Source organism: Panonychus citri, unplaced genomic scaffold (assembly GCF_014898815.1).
Source record: "Panonychus citri isolate SS breed McGregor unplaced genomic scaffold, ASM1489881v1 Contig00138, whole genome shotgun sequence".
Lineage (NCBI taxonomy): Eukaryota > Metazoa > Arthropoda > Arachnida > Trombidiformes > Tetranychidae > Panonychus > Panonychus citri.
This window is the reverse complement of record NW_026515543.1, coordinates 3,352,234-3,368,760: the sequence shown is the minus strand read 5'-3', so window position 1 is coordinate 3,368,760 and position 16,527 is coordinate 3,352,234. Positions and strand designations below refer to the sequence as shown.

General features: G+C 31.3%; 6 protein-coding genes across 6 annotated transcripts; 4 read left to right on the top strand and 2 right to left on the bottom strand.

Moving 5' to 3' along the window:
• Nucleotides 1-40: 40 nt before the first annotated feature.
• LOC128393472 (protein pelota-like) lies at nt 41-2,742 on the bottom strand. The gene is made up of 4 exons (XM_053353656.1): nt 2,582-2,742; nt 1,898-2,457; nt 1,330-1,791; nt 41-1,251 (listed from the first exon to the last, which is right to left on the bottom strand). The coding sequence occupies exons 1-4, from the start codon at nt 2,620-2,622 to the stop codon at nt 1,118-1,120; spliced, it is 1,197 nt and encodes a 398-aa protein (XP_053209631.1). The 5' UTR covers nt 2,623-2,742; the 3' UTR covers nt 41-1,117.
• An 85-nt stretch (nt 2,743-2,827) lies between these two features.
• LOC128393476 (glutathione S-transferase kappa 1-like) lies at nt 2,828-3,904 on the top strand. Its single transcript, XM_053353662.1, has 2 exons — nt 2,828-3,163; nt 3,342-3,904. The coding sequence occupies exons 1-2, from the start codon at nt 2,927-2,929 to the stop codon at nt 3,795-3,797; spliced, it is 693 nt and encodes a 230-aa protein (XP_053209637.1). The 5' UTR covers nt 2,828-2,926; the 3' UTR covers nt 3,798-3,904.
• An 87-nt stretch (nt 3,905-3,991) lies between these two features.
• On the top strand, nt 3,992-6,406 carry LOC128393474 (vacuolar protein sorting-associated protein 72 homolog). The gene is made up of 2 exons (XM_053353658.1): nt 3,992-4,245; nt 4,325-6,406. Exons 1-2 carry the CDS (start codon nt 4,126-4,128, stop codon nt 5,198-5,200), a joined length of 996 nt encoding a protein of 331 aa, XP_053209633.1. The 5' UTR covers nt 3,992-4,125; the 3' UTR covers nt 5,201-6,406.
• An 855-nt stretch (nt 6,407-7,261) lies between these two features.
• LOC128393618 (myelin transcription factor 1-like protein) lies at nt 7,262-8,928 on the top strand. Its single transcript, XM_053353811.1, has 2 exons — nt 7,262-7,694; nt 8,312-8,928. Exons 1-2 carry the CDS (start codon nt 7,262-7,264, stop codon nt 8,926-8,928), a joined length of 1,050 nt encoding a protein of 349 aa, XP_053209786.1.
• A 77-nt stretch (nt 8,929-9,005) lies between these two features.
• Nucleotides 9,006-14,079, bottom strand: LOC128393473 (solute carrier family 35 member G1-like). The gene is made up of 3 exons (XM_053353657.1): nt 13,739-14,079; nt 13,120-13,655; nt 9,006-10,614 (listed from the first exon to the last, which is right to left on the bottom strand). Exons 2-3 carry the CDS (start codon nt 13,311-13,313, stop codon nt 9,675-9,677), a joined length of 1,134 nt encoding a protein of 377 aa, XP_053209632.1. The 5' UTR covers nt 13,314-13,655; nt 13,739-14,079; the 3' UTR covers nt 9,006-9,674.
• A 149-nt stretch (nt 14,080-14,228) lies between these two features.
• Nucleotides 14,229-16,196, top strand: LOC128393477 (glutamic acid-rich protein-like). Its single transcript, XM_053353663.1, has 4 exons — nt 14,229-14,384; nt 14,633-14,793; nt 15,014-15,254; nt 15,741-16,196. The coding sequence occupies exons 2-4, from the start codon at nt 14,674-14,676 to the stop codon at nt 15,929-15,931; spliced, it is 552 nt and encodes a 183-aa protein (XP_053209638.1). The 5' UTR covers nt 14,229-14,384; nt 14,633-14,673; the 3' UTR covers nt 15,932-16,196.
• Nucleotides 16,197-16,527: the final 331 nt, after the last annotated feature.

The following is a 16,527-nucleotide window of genomic DNA, read 5'->3' as shown; positions in this document are numbered from 1 at the left end:
TGATTGTGATTTGATGGCAAAGGGGCGTAACTAATTGGTATTTCCAGTGATTCCTTTGTGTATTAACTGTTTGTTTGTCTTTCTTGTTACTTGATTATTAGTCTTGTTTACACTTTAATTGTGTAAAAAAAAATCAACGATGAACAATTAACAATCAACCCCAAAAATTGACTTGTACTTATTTGGCTTTACACCTTTTGTCAACCATTGACTTTATTGTTGTCCATTGACACCAATTAATTAATCATCAGAATTTCCTTCATTTTGTTTTATAAAATCATCCATTCATCAGGAATATCATTTTCATCCTCACCACCATCATCATCAACATAATTAGTGATTAGTGTTTTATAATCATCATCATATTCATCAAAAATGGGTTGTTGTTTTTGTAAACAATTAATTGATGAACGATCAGCATCATCTAAAGATCCCACCTCTGGATTGGGAATAATTGATCATGAGGAAACATCGGCGACACTTGAAGGTGATGATGATCGTCGGCGTCAATCTAAATCATGGAATCGAAGTCTTCATCGAATGGCCTTAAGTGTTATCGATATTTCATCATTTGAGACAACCAATTATGATGCCAAAGAATATGAGGAAAGAAGTAAATTGTATTCTTCCCGTTTGGACGAATCAAAATCAGCCAATTTTAGTCGTAAAATGTTAATCAAAAGTCGTAAATCACTGGATTCAAAGACACTTTTAACCAAAGGTAAAATCTCAACGGAAGATATCAATCTAATTGATGAGACGTCAGGAAAATCCTTAAATGCAGTTAGTGGAGCCTTTATCGTCCATTGTGATCAATCAGTGGTCCAACCATTTCAACCTTTCTGATTAGCAAATTTAACCATTTTAGATGAAAATCATCGCAATTAACATTTTGTTTTTCTTTTCTTTTCCTTTCAAAATTCACAAACAATTATAAATATCATTACTTTTCCGAGTGATCACCTTGGTTTCATCAGCTACATAAATAAATACGTGATTTTTTTATGCTCCTCAAAGGAAAAGGACCTTAATTTTTACTCCCTTACTATTAGTTGATATTTTACACAGAATGATAAAAAATTAAACAGACAATTTGAGTGAAGGTGAAAACTTCATTTCATGTATTCTCATTCACTGTGAATCCATTTTTCGTCTCATTATTTGTCTCTTCATCATCTGAATCATCATCTTCTTCCATGTCTGGAATTGGGAATCTCAGTATTGCAGCTATTCCGGTTAATTGTTGTAATTCTGTGAGAAAAACACCAAAAAAGAAATCGAATTTTAATGAGTTAATGAACAAAATTCTAGAGACTCATAGTCACTTACGTTCTCCAGAAACGTGAAGACTGGAAAATAACCTGACTTCACCTCCATTCTCTTTAACGCTGTCAACTAGAGCGACATATCGTTTCCTTACCAATGGTTCTTTACATCGAAAAAGGTGATCAGATATGAGTAGAATCTCAATTGCTTGTAGTTGATTTGCTTTCTCCACGTGTTTAAATCCATAAAAAGCTCTATCAGGTTCACATGATAACATTGAATAAAATGAATCTAATGCTTCCACTTCAGCCGCTGCTTTTGTATCGGCTAAACGATTTTGTATCAATGGGTCAACAAGAATCTCCTTTAAACTATGTTTAAATCCGGAAGATGAATGACAAAGAACAAATTTAGTCTTATTTTCAATGATCAACTTGTTATCCTGTTTAATTGCTTCTTGTACCATAAATTCAAAGAATTGATCCTTAACAAAACCAGGACTCGCTAATAGAATACACTTGACCACTGGAAGAGAGAGAAAGAGACAAATTAAAATTGTTAGTTGTATAAATATTTGTGATTCTTTTTTCTAATTGATTGTTATTAGCAAAAGATAAAAAGTTAAACTAACCATCGAAATTAATGTGTCGTAAAATGGCCTGCATCACATTTTCGAAAAATCTTGTCATCCCTTTTTCGTGTTGTGAACATAAACCTTTCCTTTTTCTTGGAATATTATTTTCTATCTTAGCTCGGGTCAGAGTCATCGAAGATGTTATCAGGCAAACATTGGCTAATCCTTGTTGCATTACAACAGCGGCTAAATCGGCCCGATGAGATGGATCACAGGCCATTTCTAGTCGGTCTAAAGCAATCGAATCCCAATGCTCTTTACTTAAAGTAAACTTTCGATTTAATTCCAAATCAAGGGTATGATATTGTCCCATTTTAACAAATTGATTTTCCACAATGTTCCTTCCTTTAACACGAACCATGCAAGCCTGAGTATCATATTCGGTTGATTCTACTTTTAGTGTTAAAGTTGTTCGAACTCGATTACTTCCAGCAGTTCCTGTAGCAGATTCAAGTGTAACTTTACGAAACGTGGAAGCTTTAACAGAATCATTAGCTTCAATGAGATTATATGCATGCCACATATCTTCATCCTCTTCAGGTATCAAACCAACCGATCTAAGAAGAAAAAAAAACAAAGCAGAAAATCAGAGTAAATTAATAACAAGAAGATATTAAAAAACAGAAAAGAGAAAATCTTAAAGAACCAAAACTAATCTCTTTCTTCAGAGAATTTACTTACCCAGAATTTTCCTTATCAATATATTTTCCAGTTAACTTCATATTAGCAAAAATTACAAGCTACCAACAAATAGAAAAAGAAGAATAAAAAGTGTAAATATAATTAATTAAATTGTTTCATTGTTGTTGATTAAAGTGAAATGTGATAAATAAAAAACGAAAACAAGAAAATGTAAACAGTCGCGATTCTCCTGCCAACTAGCGGTCGAATTTTGAAATAAAAAGAAAATTTTTTTTTCTTTTTTTGTTCATTTAGTTAATTTGATTTTCTTTTTCCACTTTGTTTACATTTTTTTTGTTAATTAGTTTCTCATTTGATATTTGCCATTCTAATTGAATTCGTTCCATGGCACTGACTAAGTTTCCCGTTACCTTTTTCTATGATGTTCTCTCACCTTATTCTTACATTGGTTTTGAATTGATGACCAGATACAATAAAATCTGGACCAAAATGGATCTACAATTAAAACCTTGTTCAATATTTCATATTTTCAAAGAAGCTGATAACAAGGCTCCGATGACAGTGCCAAGAAAAGCTGCCTACTTGAGCCACGATTTAAATAGGATTTCAAAAATGTCCAATGTGAGTTTAACTGTTAAGGAAAACATCGAGTTGATTAGTAGATTATATTTGGTTTTTTTTTCACCACAATAATTATAGTACAATATTGATTATAATTCAAGTGTTTACCAGTACACTTACCCTTAAATGTCCTTACCTTCAAGTCTTTAATTTGATTTGTTGCTATTGTTGTTTACAGATTCCTTTTGGTACACCGAGTAATTTTTTGGAACTAGCTTTTGGTTCTGGTTCAACTCCGGCTCTCAAGTTTCTTTGTGCAGCTGATGCACTTACCCAATCCAAAGCGACCGAAAATTTATCTAGACAAATATTCAAACGGGTTTTCACCAATAATCCAGGTCTTGAGATTTCATCGCCAAAGGATTGGCTTGAAGCAGGGAAAGCTGCTGGAATTGATGAGTCCACATTGAACGAAATTATTATTCAATGTGAAAAACCACAATTTAAGGCAAAATTGATTTCCAACACCAAAGATGCTCTTGGATTTGGTGCTTTCGGTGCTCCATCAACAGTTGTCCATTCACCTGACGGTCCAATATTATTATTTGGCTCTGATCGAATTGAACTTCTTGCCCATTTGATTGGTGAAAAATACATTGGACCAGATCCCTTAAGTGTCCAGTCGAAATTATAAATTCCTAGTAAATTGTTCTTTCTGTTAACTAAATGTACCAAATTTTAGACTCAAGAGATGAAAAAAAAATAAACAAAAAAGTAAATTAATCAACTTTTTCAATTGAACATGAAAATGAAATAATCTTTTTACCCGCTTACTAGTAACAAACTATTTTCGGCGACAACAGATGTCACCACATTCGTTTCTTTTTTTTTGTTTTCTTTTTTTTGAATGTTTATTTTTCTCGAATTGTAATTTTCTCATTTTTGTCTATTGTTCCTGATTTATTGAAGTTAATTTTTTACTTTTATCACAGTTGACAAGTCTCTTATCAAAATAGTCGAGAATGTCTCTTGCATCAAATAGATCACGTCGTCCAAATGCTGGATCAAAAATGAATGAAATGGTCAACAGCAATACAGAAACTGATGATTTTTATAAGCAAACTTATGGTGGTTTCATTGAGGTAAAGTGACTTTTAATTTGATTTAATTGTAGAAAAGAATTTCAATTAACTTGATTTTGTATTGTATCTCTTTTTGTAGGAAGAGGAGGATAATGAATATCAACCAGAAGAATCTGATGATGATGTTGTTGATTCCGATTTTGATATCGATGAGAATGACGAACCTGTTGAAGAAGATGAAGAGCCTCAAACCAAAAGAACACGAAGAGTTGTTACTAAATCTTACAAGGAACCACCTAAAGAGAAGGTACAAATTAAGAAAGCTCCATCAACTCCAAAGAAACAACCTGTTACTGTAAAGGAATCTGAAAAGATAGAAAATTTAACTGGTGTCAAATCTGTTCGAGCTTCAACTAAACTTAAATCTGAAGAAACAGCGCTTAGAGTTAAATTGGATTCTGAGGCAAGGAAAAAAGCAGCAGCCAAGAAGAAAAATTTCAAAAACCATGCAAGTTGGCGTAAATTGACACAAGAAGAGTTACTTAAAGAAGCAAAATTAACTGAGCAAATAAACTTGAAAAGCCTCGAAAAATATCGTAAATTGGAACTGGAGAAAGCGCAAAAAAGTAAAGTGGTTAAAGAAGTTGACAGAGAAGACAGAATTATATATCGATCAACATCAATGCCTTTAATAGAATCAACCGAAAATGGAGAAGTAAAAGAAACTGACAAAAGGTTTTCTCGAAATTTTATTACCTTTACCGATGAAGAAACTTTTTCTAAATATTTTAAGAAAAATGTAAAACCTCCAGTTCCAGTTACAACTCCAGTTTGTCCAATTTCTGGATTGAAAGCTCGATATTACGATCCTGTCATTCAAATGCCATTCGCTTCCGGATATACTTTTAAAGCTCTCAGAGAAGCTTATTGTCAACAATTAGAGCTACTAGGAGATCCTAAACAACCTGATGTCGCTGAATGGTTAGCATGGAGAAAGAAAACCAACCTCATTTGATAAACTCAGCTCAACTTGTCCAACACCAACAACAACAGTTACAACAATTGCAAATGCAACTTCAACACCAACAACAGTTGAAACAACAACAACAAAAACTTTTGCAAGCACAACAAATGACATCAATACCTCAAGCTCAGATTTCATCTCAGTCAACAACTAATCCAACACTTCCAGTAAAACCAACCCAAGTATTAACCCAAACACCAACCCAAACAGCACCAAGCTCAATACCAACATCAACATCAACATCAACATCAACACCAACACCAACACCAACACCAACACCAACACCAATACCAACACCAGTATCAACTCAACAACTCAAAACTCAATCTTTATTACAATCTAACACTGTCACTATTAACCAACCAGAACAGCAACAAGTACAATTGCAACACCAAACTTTACAATCAAGTGACAAAACTTCATGAGGTGTTCATGAAATTCAAACGTGTTTTGTGAAAATTTAGAAACATTGAGTTGATTATGACAAGTTTACATATCTTCATCATCTTCATCATCATCATCAACAACAACAACTATTATCATCTAAATCAACATGATCTTGACTTTGAAGACTAATGAGCCATAACAGTAACAACATCATTCATTTAGCTGAGTCTAGTCAATTCTTTGTTGATAATCATGATAACAGTTGAAAACAGATGAGAATGCAAGTTCAGCCAAAAAACGATTATTGTATCAATGATAATTAATTTACTTTTCAACCTGGTTAATTGTGGATCCAGTGAATATACTGACAAAGACGGAAAATGTTGAATAGCTGCCAAAATAAAATGATTGAATTTTCAATGGAACTAAATTAAGATTCTCTCACCCTGATGTGATGTTAAGTGGATTGGAAACAATGAGGACAAACCCTTGGCCTAAATTAATTGTGAATAATAAGAAAATTCCCAAGAAAATGAGCAATTTTAATGAGAAAATCAAAGTGACAATCAAATCATTTTCCAGCAAAAATCATAACAACTCAAAATCAATCCAAAGAAAATGTTAGGAATCTGTAACGATAATTATTTCATGGGGAATCAATTGGAATTCAGGTTGACAATTTTACATTCAAGTCAAGGCTGAAAATTGTCGTTTAAATATGGTAATGATCAAATTAAATTGTTATAATCAACAAACATGAATCATAACCTGTTGGCCATAAAACAATAAAAAGTAAATTTGAAACAAGGATTTGATTTAAAGGTTAAAATGTTGACACCAACAATTAGCGGAGCAATTTACTGTTACGTTGATCAGCTCAACATTATGACAAGAAAATTTTAATTACCTCTGCAAGTTAATTGTCGCAATTTAAAGTCCAAGGTTAATTATACTTTATTAGCATCACATACAAATTAAATACTTTTATATAGGATGACAATAGTAACAATAATCAAGAATGTTAAACTTTTTGATTATCATCATGATTTGTGAACATTTGAAAGTGTTCAACAATTTTTTAAACTCTAATTGTTGTAATGTAACATGGAAATCACCATGTTAATCATGATGAAGGGGAAAAGATAAATTCAGTAACAAGAATTGAATCCGTCATCAGATTAAGATTAAAAAATTTCATCTCGACGGAAACAATAATTTTTTTGCTTCATTTACATTTTAAATCCTAAGAATAGGATTAAGATGATAATGAAGATTGAGGATTAAAAGGTAATAACGATCAAGGAATGAGTTCAATGTTGAACAATCTATTTAATTTTGACAGAAATGATGAGGATGAGGATGAAGATGAGGATGAAGATGAGGATGAAGAGCATGATCATCATGAAGACTGAGAAAATAAAAGTTTCTCATTTGTTGTCGTTTCCAAACATTTGGAATCAATTCAACAAAATCTTTTTATAATTATCGTTCCTCCAGATTAACTGCAACAATTTACTCATGATTATCATTTGAATTAGTTAATTGTTGAATGATTGTAACGTCAGTGGTTTGGTTGATTGGTTACAATTTCAATCGTTTGTTAATCTGTTTTCAATATTGTTAATTTTAAGATAATAACTTTTGATATTTGATTATTTGGTCAACATGGATCAATGTGAACAATTAGATGCTGATGATAAAGATCAACTTATTGAATGTGATTCCGAGTTAATTGCTGGTTGGTCATCATCAAGGAGAAAGGTTGAATCGGTGGCGGAAAAAGTGGCCTGGTCATCGGTTGCTCTTGTGAGTGGTGACGCTGATTGTGAATTAGGTGGTGATTCTTGTGGCGATTTAAATTCAAAGGTTGGTGTAACCTCGGCAGTGATTGAGGCTTCGTCCTCGAAATGGTTATCGGATCAACAAATCACCGAAAGTTTTGTTGATGATAGAGTTGATGATGGAGAAGGTGGATCGTTAATTGTTGTTAATCGATCAGCAAGACGGATGGAAACACACACGGAATCGATTGTGACTCGTAAAGTCCGATCAAGAATCATTGAAATCGATGATGGTGATGATTTCGATGATCAGGAAGGTGAGGGTGGTTTCTTTGAAGAGGAACAATTAATTTCTGCTCTATCATCATCATTGATTGATGATCAATCTAAGGAAAATGATTCCAACTCAGAAACAAACGAAAATTGTTCAAATATTGAACAATCTGAATCTCCTATCCAACAATCACCAATTTCATCTCTAATCAAATCATGTGAATCAGAATCAACAACAACTCTATCATTAACTAAATCATGTTGGTCATCAACAATTACTGAAAGTATTGAATCAGTTGATGAAAGTTTCATTGGTCAAACCAATGAAGATGAATCAATTATTGAGACAACAATTGGACTCGAAAGTGAAAATGATGACAACGTTGATGATGATGATGTTGTTAATGATGATGATGATGAAAACACAACAAATTAAATCAACAGGTATGGAGTAGAATTGAAAAAATTAGAGATGAGAAATTATCATCATCATCTTTGCTATTATCATCATCAAAAGCTCATAATCATCAGGTTTGGTCGTCAGTTCATTCAGAGAGTGTTGAATCAACTGAATCAACTGAATTTATCTCAACACTTTCATCTTCAGAAATCAATGAATCAAAGTTAATCAGTGATAATTATGATTATGATAAAGATGAAGATGAAGATAATGATGATAATAGCAACATAAATAGTAGAGAAATTAGTAGATGCAATTCCAATGAAGAAAATGATGATAATGATGATGAATCTATTGAATCAGATAATGAAGTAGCCATTTCAATCAGGAGACCATCACTTTCCCTGGTCAAGGCGGAAGCTTTTGTATTCCGTTCACGGAGGTCACTTGAAGAGCTTGAAACCGAAATTGTGATCAGAAAGAAACGTAAGCCCAAAGTTAATAAGGAGATGGACGAAACTGCGACAATTTTCATCGCTAATTGTGATTCTACAGCAATTAAGGAAACCTCTTCTTCTCTGTCACCATCTTCATCTTCTTCCTCATTACCGTTATCATCCTTATCCATGAGAGCGATTCCTGAGAATCGCCGAGACAATTTAATGGAATCATTTAACAAACATGGTTCTCTCGACACCGAAACCGATTCAAATGAAGATGATGATGAGATAATTAGTGAGCAGCTTGATGAACAATCGACTAATTGTTTTGATCATGTTGATAAATTGTCGCAATTAGCGGGTGATCGTTTCGATTGGAATTGTAGTCCAATTACAACAGTATTTAAAAGCGATCGTGAAATCAATGATCTTTTTTGATCAACAATCAATTTGAAAACTTCAATTTCATGTAAACAATTAAAGGTGATGATTAATAATAAAAAGACAATTCAATGTACACATTGGCTGATTTCTTTATTTTCTGGTTTAAATTATCGTTAATTAGATGGCACTTGATGTGATTTTTTTTTTGGTTGATTAGCTTTGAAATAATTAAGCGATACAATTGATTCAATTAGTTTTCATTTTTGATAAATTTCATCGTTTCTTTATGTTTATTGTACTTGCAATTATATTAATTGCAAGAAGCAAAGTCTGATTGTATTAAATATTTTATAATGGTAAAAATAATTAAATATCTTAGATAATAATAATAATAATGATTTGTAAGCTCAATCAACTGAGCCAATTTGGTTGATTAATTAGCATTTCATTGTATTAAAATGTATAATAAATAACAATGACAATTTAAGCTAATTGTAGGTGAATGTAATAATATTATTAGTCCATCACTTGATTGATTTCCTTAGTTGGGACTAGTTAATTGTGATTAAAATATCAATATATTGTTTTAAAAGGTTTGCTTTTGATTAAGCAAATAGAAGGAGATTTAAAAAATGGCGTCGATGAGGAATGTATAATAATTAACATGTTGATCAATGGAGGTAAATAATTATGATGATGCTGATCCAATTGTAAGAGTTTAATTTTGATTGAGACAATTGAAACTCGGTTTCTTAATTGTTCAATCAATGAGACTTGTAGTTTTGTTGATCGAATCATTTTCATTTTTTAATTCCAACGGTGAATGTGGGCCCTTGAGTTGTTGATAAATAACTGATACGCTTATCTTCAGGAGGAACTATTGAAGTTGAATGATTTGGACTAATTGTTGAATTGATTGACGAAGATATTTTAGCTGATAAACGTTTGGGAAGAAATTTCTTGAATGTTTCGGGTCGCTTAAGGTACCATTTATGAAGGCCAACCATGATAACCGAACAGCAAACAATACTGGCACCAGAAAGATCGGTCCACTCAACGGACTCATTGAGTAAGGTCACTTGATAAACGAAAGACATGACAATGTCAAGAGTTCGAGTCATAGAAACGGGTCCAGCTTCTTCAATTTTAAGTGCCACCGTTTGGAAAAATTGACCTGCGGCCGTAGTTATACCGACAGCGATTAACATTAAACTATCATTTAGAGTTCCGGGAACTTTAAGGTCACCAATAATGAGAAGAAGAATCAATGATTGAAGAATACCGGACACTGAAAAGTAGAAAATGACCACTGATGAGGGTGTTTGACGCATTCGACGAAGACAAATGACATTTACAGCTCGAGTTAACGAACCAGCCAAAGCCGTTCCAACACCAATACCCCATTTTGTATCGAAATTTGATTCACCTCCAAAAATAAATGGTGGTTTACATATCATGACCACACCACTGATCGTCAATAAAGCTGAAAAGGCCTGAACTAGGCCACAAGCTTCACCCAAAAAGATACACGCAAACAGGGAAACAAATACCGGAGATGAGAACGATATTGTTGATTGATCACCTAATGAGATAAATTGGATTGCGTAGTAATTACAACAGGCGGTGATGAAGCCACATACACATCGAGCCACCAACGGCATCCGTTCACCACGAGGGACGGCGAGACGTTCTCGGTACGTGATGACCACAGTCGTGTAGATTATACTTTGAACTATCGACCTGATTGGAAAACAAAGAAAAACATAGAAAAATGATTAAAATTCAAGTTGAATTAATTGTGTAAACTTATATAATCATGGAAACAAAGGGAACATGTTGATTAACACAATAATCAATAATCTAATTGTATTAGAATATAATTAGTGGAGTTAGATTGTTCATCTCCGAACTGATTTATCGTATCTGATTGATTGTGCAATTGTTTTCATTTCTTTAGGTAAATAGAGACAGAATCAAAGTTGATTGATTGTCAACACTGATTGTGATAACTATTGGTTAATTTTCTGATTGTGAAAGTGATTGGATTTATAATCTAATTGTAATACGTTTAATTTGATAATTGTTAATGTTTGATCAAGAAAATAAAAGGTTTTTCCATAAAGTGTTTGTTATTCATCAAAATGATCAAGAAAAACAAGTAAAAAAATAGATAATTACAGCTAAATTGATTACAAAATGATAAAGACAACAATTAATGATCATGTTTAGTATTGATTGTTAATTGTTATCATATTGAAGGTAGATTCTTATGGTTAGTTTAATATTAATTTATGTATTGTTAGTTAATTGTTAATTCAAAAGTTACTGGTTTTTACCGGGTTAAAAAAAAAGAGTAATAACAATTGAATCAAGATGAAGAGTAACAATCAATGTTGCATTGAATTAGTTAATTATTTAATTAGGAAAACCCCAGGAGTTAAGGTAATTAAGGACTTGTTATTGTTTACAATCAATTTGATCAACAAAAATTCATCAGGTTAATAAATAATTTTTGATAACCCTTATAATTGGTGACAATTAAAATGTCTTTGCTAATCTGTAACACTAACCGGCTAATTAACAATTGTAATATCAATTGATTAACTCATCAGCTGGGAGGTTATATAATGAATTAAACATTGGTTAGTATTGATTATAATCAATATTTATCTTAATTTGTTTTGATGATGGTTATGGTGATTAAAATAATCAGTAATCAATTCTAATTGAATGGGTTAACAGTTAGAATAATTATTTTTCTTAACAAATAAACAAAAAATGGGGGAAAAATTAGCCTAATTATAGAGTTAATTAGCTCGGACAATGGCCAGTTTGTGACAGTTTATCCTTGTTTGATCAAACTCAATTAAAAGATTAAATTGTTTCAACAATTTGCTATCATTTTCTGTTATCCACTAATCATAATTAAAAATCTTATTATCTTAAGAGTCTCATCATTACTCATCCTTAATTTGTTGATTGTCGAAGTGTAATTGTTTTAATTCAGTAGTAGAAGTTAATTAATTGTCAATTTTTATCATCATTACCGTCATAATTAGCGTCATCATCAGGCCTATCATCAAGAGTAATTTAAAAGTAATAAAATTGAAACTAATAAAATAATAATGTTAATTAAAGGAAATGATAAACAATAAGAATGTGTAACTTTATGTAATTAAATGTAATCCTAATCAAAACAATTTAGTGTAAGTATAAAAATTAGTAGAAGTGATTAAAATAAGATTATCAATTTACTATTATTTACTCAGTTGATTGTGTTTTCTTACCTAATACTCATATAATTAACTAATCAAGATAATTTAAAGGTAAACAACTAAATTAGTTTACTTTAAACAGTAACAATGATGATTCTTGAAACAAATCAATATGTTGATTGTTTGCTTATAATTGATAATCAATTAATGGTTAACAATTAATCAATTGATTGTTTGCACCTTTTAATTTTTTTTTACGTCAATATAAAGTATTAATTTGATTAACTGATTGAAAATTTATCCCAAATCAAATAAACAACAAAATCTATATGATGGAGTAAATAAAATTAAGAAAAGTTAATCTTAAATCAAATTAAATCTTATTTACTCATATAAATATTATTAATACACTTGTACCAACACTAATGATTAGATTTAATTAGATAATTAATACTAGCGATTAACCTGAGTATTTGGTTGATTGAACGATATAAAAATATTAATTAACATGACGAAAATTATATCTTGAAATTACAATTAAACTATCAACTTGTAACAATCGGTTAATTTTTGATTAAAATGATTTGATAGATATAAATCAAAGAAAAAGTTGATCATTGTGTTTGGAAAGGTAAATGATACAGATGAACAATTAAAAATCTATAAATCATCATGATTAATTAGTCGAGTGTCTTGTCAAGTTTGAGATTTGATTTTCATTAATTAATTACTATCGTTGTTGCCAAAGGGTGAAAGAGATTATGTTTACATGGACAGAAACAATTAGACAAAATCAATGTTGACAATTGTTGATTGGGAAATTATTTCAATCAACTTTTTGATTTAATTTTGATTTTTTTTCATATTAAAATAGGATTTCAAGACTAATATATGTGAGGGCTATTCGAGGGTCAAGATTTGAGCGAGAGAGAGAGAGGGAAATGATGAAATTCAAGGAGATTATTGTAATGATATTAATCGAGAAATTAATCAGTGATTAGATTAGAATTTGAAAATTTTGTCTACTAACCTGAAAAGAACGGTTTCAACAGCATCGACTGTGCTAACCAATTTCGCACAAAGTGTCCCAGTCGCAAACAAAATGGAAGCGATAACTGCAAATAATATTCCCATTGCAGGAATTTTAGCTAATCTTTCAAGAATATCCGGTTTCCGTTCCTCGTTCATGGGCGGTTGATAAAAGTCAGTCTCTAACATGGACATGGTTGATTAGAATTTGATGGAACGTTGATTAAAAACTTAATATATATATAAATCTATCGATATGATGATCGAAATTAGAAAATTATAGTTGAAGTTGTACTTTTGTGTCGTCGTTACTTTAAAGTTGCTGGTTGTTGTTGTTGATGTTGATGATTTACAGAAAATATCACAATTATTTGATACAATGGAGAAAACGATGAGGTGGTTAATATGTCAACAAATTGTAGTAAAAAATAATTTACAAGATTATTTGTATATTTACATTGACAACAATTCCATCGAGAAAACTTGACGATCCAAATTTATTCAATTTTTAGACGGCGCCACCAGGAAGATGAGAAGCTAAAGAGAGAGAGAAAAAGAAAGACAAACAATCAGAGGGAGAGAGCGAGAGAGAGACAATTGATAAAACAATTAATATTTACAATGGATTCACACTGATATTTAATAATCAGATTAAGATAACACATTAATCTCCAATAAGATAGAGCTAAAGCTTTAAGGTAAAGCCATTTATTCACATAGACTTGAGAGCGACAAGATGAAAGGTTAAACAGAAAGACAAGAAATAAAAAAGAGTCACTTTGTCATCACCAATAAAAATGTAATTAGAAAATGTGATTAATTTAAGATGATTACACAATCTTATGTGTAACTTATTCCATTTACTTGAGATCAACATGTTAACCTTTTCTCCAAATGGAGAGATAAAAATTAAATTAAAAACAACTACAACAATTAAGATTAAATTAGATAAAGAAATTAGATTGTCACAAGCGAAGACAAAAAATAGAAACAACAATTAATCTGATTAACAATAAAAAAGAATAGAATCTTTTTAACCGCCAATCTGTGCGAAATTCTATTCGGCACCAACAGATGGCACCACTGTTCGAATTCGTGTTCTACTGTTACCGGAATGGAAGCATTTTTTTTCCTCTTCACTTTTAAAATTTAATGTTCCTTTGGATCTTTTAATTAAATCAAATTGATTAAATTTTGTTTTAATTGTTTACCCTTGTATTTATTGTCAACAGATTAACCTTCATCCATTTCGTTTAACTCATTTAGGTGATTATTGGATTGATTCATTTTTCTTTTCTTTTCTTTCTCTGACTTATTTAATTCTTTTCTCTTTTGATTTCTTGTCTCTGTTCTGTGTCTATTTTTCTTATTTTTCTTATTTCCCTTTTTCTTTTTTTTCCTATGCCACCTTTTAAATTGTGAATTAATTATTCTCTTTTTTTTTTTATCCAAATTCTATTCTTTTTTTTTGTGATCTGGATTTTTTCTTGGGACTGATTTGGTTGGTTTTAAAGTTTCATCTTTAGTATTTCTTTCCATTTAAAGAACATTCATCATGTCAATCGCATCAAACAGGTCACGTCGTCCAAATGCTGGATCAAAAATGAGCGAAATCGCCAACAGTAAACAAGAAGATGATGAATTTTACAAGAAAACCTATGGAGGTTTCGTTGAGGTAAGATGGTTGTGCGCCATTTAAATTTAAAAAGTTTTTTGTCTTTCTTTTCCCTCTTTCCTCTTTTGTTTGGTTTGTTCTCTTCTGTCTCTTTTTTTCTCTCTTTCTCTGATTACCTGTTTCACTTCCCTCCCTTTATCTTCCTTTCTTCTCCTATAATATTGCCTTTTTGTAGTTGTCTTTTCAACTTGTACATTTTCTTTACTTTTTTTTATAAAAGGAGGAGAATGACAATGACTTTGAACCAGGTTCAGATGATGATGTTGCCGATGCCAACATTGGTAAAAATGGAGAATCCGCAGAGGTTGATGGAAAAGAACACCCACCGGCTAAACGTTTAAAGACAGAAGCCAAACCTTGTGATGAAGCAGAGTGTGATGATGATGATGATGATGACGAAGAAGAAGAAGCCGAAGATGATGAAGATGATGATGATGACGATGATGACGACGATGAGGAAGGTAAGATATAAAAGATTATCAAATTAGTCTTTAAAATTGTCAAGATTCTTTTTTCATTCTGTCCGACAAAAAGCTTTGTCCAAATAGTTTTTCCCTCCACAAATGTTAATTTTCTATACACACCCTTCACTCTCCTATTTCTCTATTTCGCTTTTTAAATAAGTGACATCTTCAGGCCTTTGGCTTGAATCTCCATGTCATCTACCCAAGTATTGGTATTTTTTGTTAAAATATAACAATCAATAGATGTCACTTATCTACAATCATCTTGTATGATTTTGTTACCTGGAGAGAGTTAGCATAACCTCTAGAAGATTTCATTGTACCTAACACAAAATGAGCTTTTGCTTTAATTATTTCGGTTGATGGTCTTGAAAAGAAAAGAATAGTTAGAACGAGATTTTTATTCTATCGAATGCGCCCTCTAGTTTTCTTTTAATCCATTATTAATTATTAATTTCTCTTGTTTTTTCTTCTATTCTTTAGGTGACGATGAGGAAGATGATGAAGAAGATGTCGAAGAGATTGTCGAAGATGAAGAGGATGAGGTCGAAGGTGAAGAGGGTGACGATGATGAAGAAGCCGATGAAGCTGGTGAAGATTCATTCGAAACCAATTCTAAAGAGAAAAGTAAAAATACCGATACAGAAGCCATTCCAGAATCTAAAGCCGATTAGAATCAAACTTTGCTATAAATCTGCTTTCATTGTGAGCACTTGATGTGGGCACAAAAATTTATTACATCAATTCATTGATTTTGTACAAAGAAAAGAAAATTTCATCTCTCTTAATCAAAGAATGAAATTTTCTTTTCTCTCCCAAAACAAACCACATCAAACACCAACACTCTCATGAATTGTGATGTAATTTTTGTACCAAAATCAAAACAAAATACTTGACTCATTGGGAAAATTAAAACTTCTCTTTGATTACAATTTACAACACAGAGAATAACTTTTATTGGAAACAAATCAATTAATCAATTTGATTAAATTGATATAACCACCAATAATTTAAATCACAATTGACCATTTAAAATGTTATTTCACATACAAACACAAGTTGCAAATGTGAAATTCAAAATTAACAATCAACTTGTTACGACACAATCAAATCAACTCACTTTGGTAACTAACCGATTTAAATAGATTTGATGTCCAATTAAACTTGATTATAATCAAAAATTAATTGCAAAATGAAAAGAAGTATAAAAAAATATAACCAAACATGAGACAACAATTAAAATTTGATTGAGGAAACGAAGAAGATTATC

Excerpts from the sequence above, each read along its gene's own strand:
- LOC128393472 (XM_053353656.1), bottom strand. The coding sequence starts at position 2,622 with ATGAAGTTAACTGGAAAATATATTGATAAGGAAAATTCTGG. Across the intron at positions 2,458-2,581 it reads ATTGATAAGGAAAATTCTGG|ATCGGTTGGTTTGATACCTG; the intron begins GTAAGTAAATTC and ends TTTTCTTCTTAG. Across the intron at positions 1,252-1,329 it reads TCTTCACGTTTCTGGAGAAC|AATTACAACAATTAACCGGA; the intron begins GTAAGTGACTAT and ends TTTTTCTCACAG.
- LOC128393476 (XM_053353662.1), top strand. The coding sequence starts at position 2,927 with ATGGCACTGACTAAGTTTCCCGTTACCTTTTTCTATGATGTTCTCTCA. Across the intron at positions 3,164-3,341 it reads GGATTTCAAAAATGTCCAAT|ATTCCTTTTGGTACACCGAG; the intron begins GTGAGTTTAACT and ends TGTTGTTTACAG.
- LOC128393474 (XM_053353658.1), top strand. The coding sequence starts at position 4,126 with ATGTCTCTTGCATCAAATAGATCACGTCGTCCAAATGCTGGATCAAAA. Across the intron at positions 4,246-4,324 it reads CTTATGGTGGTTTCATTGAG|GAAGAGGAGGATAATGAATA; the intron begins GTAAAGTGACTT and ends CTCTTTTTGTAG.
- LOC128393618 (XM_053353811.1), top strand. The coding sequence starts at position 7,262 with ATGGATCAATGTGAACAATTAGATGCTGATGATAAAGATCAACTTATT. Across the intron at positions 7,695-8,311 it reads TGATTTCGATGATCAGGAAG|ATGAAGATAATGATGATAAT; the intron begins GTGAGGGTGGTT and ends ATAAAGATGAAG.
- LOC128393473 (XM_053353657.1), bottom strand. The coding sequence starts at position 13,313 with ATGTCCATGTTAGAGACTGACTTTTATCAACCGCCCATGAACGAGGAA. Across the intron at positions 10,615-13,119 it reads GTTGAAACCGTTCTTTTCAG|GTCGATAGTTCAAAGTATAA; the intron begins GTTAGTAGACAA and ends TTTTCCAATCAG.
- LOC128393477 (XM_053353663.1), top strand. The coding sequence starts at position 14,674 with ATGTCAATCGCATCAAACAGGTCACGTCGTCCAAATGCTGGATCAAAA. Across the intron at positions 14,794-15,013 it reads CCTATGGAGGTTTCGTTGAG|GAGGAGAATGACAATGACTT; the intron begins GTAAGATGGTTG and ends TTTTTATAAAAG. Across the intron at positions 15,255-15,740 it reads TGATGACGACGATGAGGAAG|GTGACGATGAGGAAGATGAT; the intron begins GTAAGATATAAA and ends TCTATTCTTTAG.